The sequence below is a fragment of the Mercenaria mercenaria genome, chromosome 12, assembly GCF_021730395.1.
Source record: "Mercenaria mercenaria strain notata chromosome 12, MADL_Memer_1, whole genome shotgun sequence".
Taxonomy (NCBI): domain Eukaryota; kingdom Metazoa; phylum Mollusca; class Bivalvia; order Venerida; family Veneridae; genus Mercenaria; species Mercenaria mercenaria.
Genome location: NC_069372.1, coordinates 59,822,137 through 59,828,815, shown reverse-complemented (window position 1 = coordinate 59,828,815; position 6,679 = coordinate 59,822,137). Strand labels below are relative to the sequence as shown.

Below are 6,679 nucleotides of genomic sequence, written 5' to 3'. Positions count from 1 at the left end.
CATGTATTGTTTTAAATGGCAAGATTAACCTTGACACGAATTGACCTTGATCTTGACCTACTTTCACATTTCTGTAGCTACAGCCTTCAAATTTAGACCACATGCGTAGGCTTGTGTACCGAAACAAACGTTGACCTTGTTATTGACCTAGTGACCTACTTCCGCATTTTTGAAGGTACATGCTTCAGATTTGGACCACATGCATAGCTTTGTGTTCCGAAATAAAATTTGACCTTGATTTTGACCACAGTGGAACCAGTGTTAATATTTTTCTGCTTAACTGGTAATTCTAGAAAAAAATGGAAGATAAAAGCAACAACTTCTGTAAAATGAACATTTAATAAATAGGCATTTGCTCTTTCATTACATATCAAACAACATAAATCATTTTTTTACAAAAGTATGGCAACAATGTCCAGTAATGGCTAGCCGCATGTGTACTATCCAGCAAAATGAAACCCCTCATAGTCATCTGATGGAAAACTTGTTCTGATACGAACAACTGCACACGATGGTAGAACCACGCGCACTTCCTTCCCCAGATATCCCCAACACCATCTTGCCAACTGTCGGTAGGCTGTATATCTGTGTCTCCTGAAAAATAAGACCGGGGGAAAATGTAAACACATGTATCAAGGACACCCTTGTTCATACATTTAATATACATCTGGTACTTCTTCAGCGATGATGACTGCTTCTATAACTAACTTGTTGAGGGCTGGCTGTCAATATTCATAACTGACCTATTTTAAAGTTTTTTATATTTGTGCTTTTCAAGACAATGATTATTTGAGCCGCGACATGAGAAAACCAACATGATCCATGCTGTTCGCTTTTAAAGCCTATTGCAATTAGAGAAACTGTTAGCGAACAGCATGGATCTTGACCAGACTGCACGGATCCATGCTGGTCGCAAAACCACTATGTTGATTTTCTCATGACGCGGCTCTTTTTAATAAAAAAAACTATTTCCATTAGTACTCAAGAATAAGACTGAGTATATTAATTTCACTTTGACTGTCTTATTTGAATCGGTGCAAATATTTCATAATCAAGAGGTCATCAAGCAGGGTAAACAAAGATATACAAATAAATGCACTAACAGCAAATTTATGACAATAACCATAGCTTATCTCCAGCAATTACTATATACACGGATAAGACAGTGTATGAATTATGATAACTAGACTTCTTGAGTCAACTTGAAGCTGGAATTTTTTTATTGAGTGAGACTTTTCTGAAATTATTTTTTTGTCAAAATAAAATGAATACAAATAAGGGGGTTATGTCTTTAAATCATCAGTAAGTTTATTTCTTTCATCACTGATCATGTTTAAAGCATAAAAAGTGAAGTTTTGCAATTTTTTGTTAAAAAGTTGAAAAAAAAATTCTTCAAGGCCATAAAAACCGGGTCGAGCCAAAAATTTAGGGTAGGTCGGGATACTGGAAACAAACAATTTTTTTTTACGTCTTACCCTCTTTCATAATTTATACAATTCAAGTGTTCACATGCATTATAAAAAGTTAATACCTATTCATATCTGCATCATCTCTTTCCCCATACTGTTGACGGTACTGTAGATACGCAGTTTCTAGAACATATCTGTCCAGACAAACTGTTTGGAAGCCTGGGTGATGGGTAATGCATGCAAGTTCTTCTCCCGTCTCAGAGGTATGTTCTTCCATCTTGTCTTTCACTCTGCCAACACGAATACAACATCTGCATTCGACAGCGGTTGCCATCTCCTCACAATTGTGACACGTACACCTGAAAATGAAAGCAACTTCTTTAAATTTTTCAGTTATGACCAAGAAATTAAAAGAAACCATTGCATTTGTTCCCGTACATCTTAAGCAGGCTAGGATTACTGACATTATTTTAGATGTAAGTCCCATGTCAGAAACATTAAAAACCGAGTAAACAAAATACAATGTTAGAAATGAATGTTCCAGTAGCTTACAGTAACGATACTCGTTTTTTCACATTCTAAATTATTTGTCGCCCATCTGCTGATCTGGTCGCGATTACAAAGAAATTGATAAAGACTCACAGTGCATGCATGTATATTTTGTTTTCTGTACTACGATGATATCAGCCTTTACGACATAAATATACAAATTTATAAATTAACCGGTACGTGAAAAAAAAATCTACCATTCTCCAACATCCTGAGCATTTCCAACTGCATCGTCTTGTTCCGAGTTGGATTCGTCAGAGCCCTCCACTGCAGCTCTCAAAGGCTCAAATCGGTAGGGATGAATAGCTTCATCACTCCCGGTGTCTGATAAACTATTATTTTCTGAGAAACTGGAGTTATGCGATGAGAACTCGTCGGAACTTTCGTTGTTTGAACTATACGCCATTGTTGCAAAAATAAACATGTACCTCCAGTGACGTCATACCCGGAAACCACCGGTAAGCGACTTCGTAATTTTCCGTAATTTGAATCGGCCTTTTCCGTACAGGTGCATTCGGTGCTTTATGGATCGCTTGATTATAGCTTATATGAGTGACTCCGGTGAAAATAAAACCGCAGAATATGTTCATTGAATAATTATCTTTCATATAACATAACACTTTATATTGGGTTTATAGAACCTTTAATAAATACTTAAAGACATTATGTATTTTGTTCTTATTCGTGAAATGACAATTTTGACAGTAAATCAACTTTAATAGAAACTATAATATATCAATTTTTTAACGGGAGTCTCAAAGGCCGCTGGGGCTCTGAGTAACTATACCCTTACCCTAAACTCATTTTTATATGGAGAAGCTACAAAATTGCTAGAGGTTCTAGCCGCCTCATACCTTAAACGATATCCTTCAGCGAAACAAACTTTTCTACCAGATTGAAACACTTAAATACGACTGCAAATTTAATTATTAATTCTCTTCTGTCTGCAGTTACGTTTGATTTCTTGTTTTCTAAATTAATTGGGAGAACAGTTTAGTCTAATAACATAAATAATGACTAATCATGCATTTTACGCCAGTTCACAAAGTCCCTTTCAACTAAAAAGATAACGTCTGTTCTGCAAGCAGATCAGGAATAGTTATATTGTATATATTATTGAATCCAAAACCTTTGAACGGAAACTGAAAATATAACTTCACAGTATATACATCAACCATTTTAACATTATTTTCCTTTTGTATTCGTATCATAATCTAAAGAAATTGCTGATGCTCAGCAATGGATAAGTTAAGAAAAAAGTATTTAGAATTATTTCTATATTCGCTTTCGATTTACAAGCTTTCAAAATCCTGTCCATGCACTTCGCACTTTAAGACGTTTGTACTTTTAGAACAAAATCTATGTTTCCATAGACAAAATGTATCATAATTAAGCCTGCATGTGATATCCGTCTGCGCGCTCAATTACAGTATTCAAAATAGCTCTATCCATTAAGGCTAAAAGAAGCTTGTCTTTTGAGAACTTTGATTCCAAGAAGTAATAATACGGGGGGGGGGGGGGGGGGGGGGGGGGGGGGAGTGAATCTCAAATAAGTATTTTTCTTGTGGAAATCCGAAATTTAACTATTTGAGAAAATTATGAAGCTTATTTCAGAATAGATTTGGGACACCCCCTGAAAAAATCTGTATTAGTGACATAATATAATTCTTGCATCATAAATATTCAAAATACTGGAAAATCATTTTTTTTCTTATGTATATTGTAATTCAATCATATAAATAGATCAAATTCTACCTTATTTTACAAATAAATGTTATTTCTCCTGTCACGGCAACCAAAATTCCAAAGCACCCTTCCACAATGAATTGATAGATAAACGGTCCGATCACAAATACACAGTAAAGTCATTTTAAACTGTTTCTAATCATTCAAATGCATGATGTTTAGTTAGTGATACGCATAATTTGTCGCATAAATGGCATGAAAAATACACGCCATGAACGACGACGTCATAATGCTTTCATGACGTTCTTAACATCGCGTCGGTAAATGCCTTCAGTGACTAACTTAAAAGCTTACTTAATTGTCAGTTTTGAAATTGTGAAATATTCAGATTTAAAAGGTAAAAGAATGTTCTTCTTTAATATATGTATTTTGTTATCTCAATTTTGATTTTTTTGCCACTAATGCAGGTTTTATTTTGGAAATGTCCATATCTCAAAATATGCCCGAATTTTAATTGTATACAGAAAACGACGTGTCACTCATGTCTTATTTTATGATATTCAAAAATTCTCACGTTCAAAGCTATTATCCATAACTCATACCACATCGAAACACAGCCTAAATGTATAACCACTACCATATCAAACCAGCATGTAAAATAAAATGATCATGAACAGAAATTTCCTGGCTGGACATTCTTTTCCTTGACAACATGACATTTAGTGTGCAATTCTACTTTTTAAACACTTAAAGCAAACCTCATAAAACAGATATAACATATAAAACATATAGGGATTTAAAAACTGTCTAGATGAAACAAGGGAGGGCAGTAAATCTGGAAAATGAAAACTATGATATAACACATGAACTTTATCTAGCCGACCTCACACATACCTTAAATTCACTTGTTGTACAAGCCATTGCAAATTTGATTATTAATGGAAATGGAAACATTTTGACATAAGGTAATGAAATCGTGAGTACAAGAAAAATATCGATACATTACATTTATATATTTGTTTAAAAACTGTTTCATAGATTTTATCCAGACCCAGTTAATAGCTATCTTTTGAAATATTTAGGTAAAATTTTGACAAAAAATTGACTTATATAAAACATAAATATTTTAGCTAAAATTACCCACAAAATAATCCTAACCCATAAAAAATATGAGAATACTTTTTACACTGTTTTTTTCTTTATATTAATCTAAAGTTTTGGTCTGTTCTTATTCATTCTACCTAAATTGGTAATACGTAACTGTAGAATAAAACTGCAAAGAATACAAACAATGTGAGCATTTAGGATTTCAAAATGTGAAAAAAAAACTACTTTTTACACTGATCTTTTATATTAATCGTATATTTTGGTCTATTCTTATTCATTCTACCTAAAAATGGTAATACGTAACTGTAGAAATCATCTTTAATTGATTAAAGCACCAAAAAAAACGATAATAGGTAAGGGTAGATTTCTCGGAGCTCCACAAACACAACCTTAGAGCCACGCATTTGCAAAGTAGGCTCACAACAAAAAGAAGCTGTAAGGGAAAAATATTACAAACGGGTTGCTTCAAAAATCCAACGAGATCATTTTAATTTTATGCAAAATATATATAGAGGTGGAGGAAGGGGTGAGGGGTAGAAAGTAACATTTGTTTAACAAGCTTAGTCTGACACGTGGGAATTTCAACTCACAAAAGAGGACGCAGTGTTTCTCAACAGGCCCCAGTATGTACTTTTATAGGAAGTTGATTTAAACGGCAATTGAAGTAATCGTCAATGTGGATTAATTAAAAGAATGATGATTAAAACTCATCGCCCAAACAGAAACATTTTTTTAATAATGAGTTGTTTCATTCTCTTTAAAAGTTACCATTAAGTCCAAAAGAGTGTCAAGAGAAATCAGATTCTTATAAGTATTCTTGCCGTATCCAATTTCTATAGATATATAAAGAAATGCTCTCTAATAATCCTTTAGATTGCACGTATTTATGGTCACGTGATAAACTTACTTCAGAAGTATACGTGTGCGGTCGTTCACTTTCAGATAATTACAAAGTAACATAAAAACCGCTTTTGTAATCACAAGAAATCCGAGTTCAATTAATTTAAAAAGCCGCTACTTTATCAAAGTCGGACAGGGATGTTAGAGGTCGTGCTATACTTACCGGAATTTGTATCCTCTTTTATTACATAAAATTATTTATTTTTGAGAATGTTTCATAAACATCTAAACAGGTAAAACAGGCATGATCTTAGATCTTACGACTACAAAACGATATATGTCATTATAAATTACCTTATCTATTGTAGATAAGATATTTTTTACATTTTATGGGCATACTAAATGATGAAATCTGGGAAAAGTTCCTTTGGAAGCATAGAACGCAAGCAAGCAACATAACAGCAGACTTGCTTCGTGGGAGGTAATGAAATTTGAAACATCCCTCATGCTCCCTAGCACCAGCTTAGGCGGAATTCTATAATTATAGTGAAACTGAGTCAAATTGATCTTTTACATTAATGAGAATACTATAAAAGCTAGATCTACGTATGACAGGTTAGTTTAAATATCTTTAAATATCGCTATCAATATCATTATCTACTTTTGCTTTTAATGTTACTTATTGTCACTAAAATGAGAGGTATTTAGACATTCCCGACTTCACATATAAATGTAGTCATACAGTGACTATCGTAGCAAGATTTAAAATAAAATCTGTAAAAAGATCCTTTGGAAGCGACGAATGCAACCAAGAAGAATAATAGCAGACTCGGTTTGACTGAGTCTGTTCATGAGAGGTAATGAAATGTGCAACACCTCTTTCTTTTATTTAATTGACTAATCATAGATGTATTTCTTGAAAATATACCTAAATAACCTAAATTAAGTCTTAAGCTAAAGTTATATTTTAGATTCCGTTAGATCTGGTTTATCTGAGAAATAATTTATAGCAAAAGAGTGCTTTAACACTATTTATGCACGATGGGTGGTTATACGGCGGGCGTAATAATTTCACGAGGGCGCAGCCC

The 6,679-nt window shown here is 33.5% G+C and overlaps 1 protein-coding gene across 1 annotated transcript; it reads right to left on the bottom strand.

Annotated features, from left to right (window-relative positions):
• Window positions 1-359: 359 nt before the first annotated feature.
• Window positions 360-2,538, bottom strand: LOC123527209 (P2X purinoceptor 7-like). Its single transcript, XM_053518870.1, has 3 exons — window positions 2,156-2,538; window positions 1,532-1,768; window positions 360-594 (listed from the first exon to the last, which is right to left on the bottom strand). Exons 1-3 carry the CDS (start codon window positions 2,380-2,382, stop codon window positions 441-443), a joined length of 618 nt encoding a protein of 205 aa, XP_053374845.1. The 5' UTR covers window positions 2,383-2,538; the 3' UTR covers window positions 360-440.
• Window positions 2,539-6,679: the final 4,141 nt, after the last annotated feature.

Excerpts from the sequence above, each read along its gene's own strand:
- LOC123527209 (XM_053518870.1), bottom strand. The coding sequence starts at position 2,382 with ATGTTTATTTTTGCAACAATGGCGTATAGTTCAAACAACGAAAGTTCC. Across the intron at positions 1,769-2,155 it reads GCTCAGGATGTTGGAGAATG|GTGTACGTGTCACAATTGTG; the intron begins GTAGATTTTTTT and ends TTTCATTTTCAG. Across the intron at positions 595-1,531 it reads GATGATGCAGATATGAATAG|GAGACACAGATATACAGCCT; the intron begins GTATTAACTTTT and ends CTTATTTTTCAG.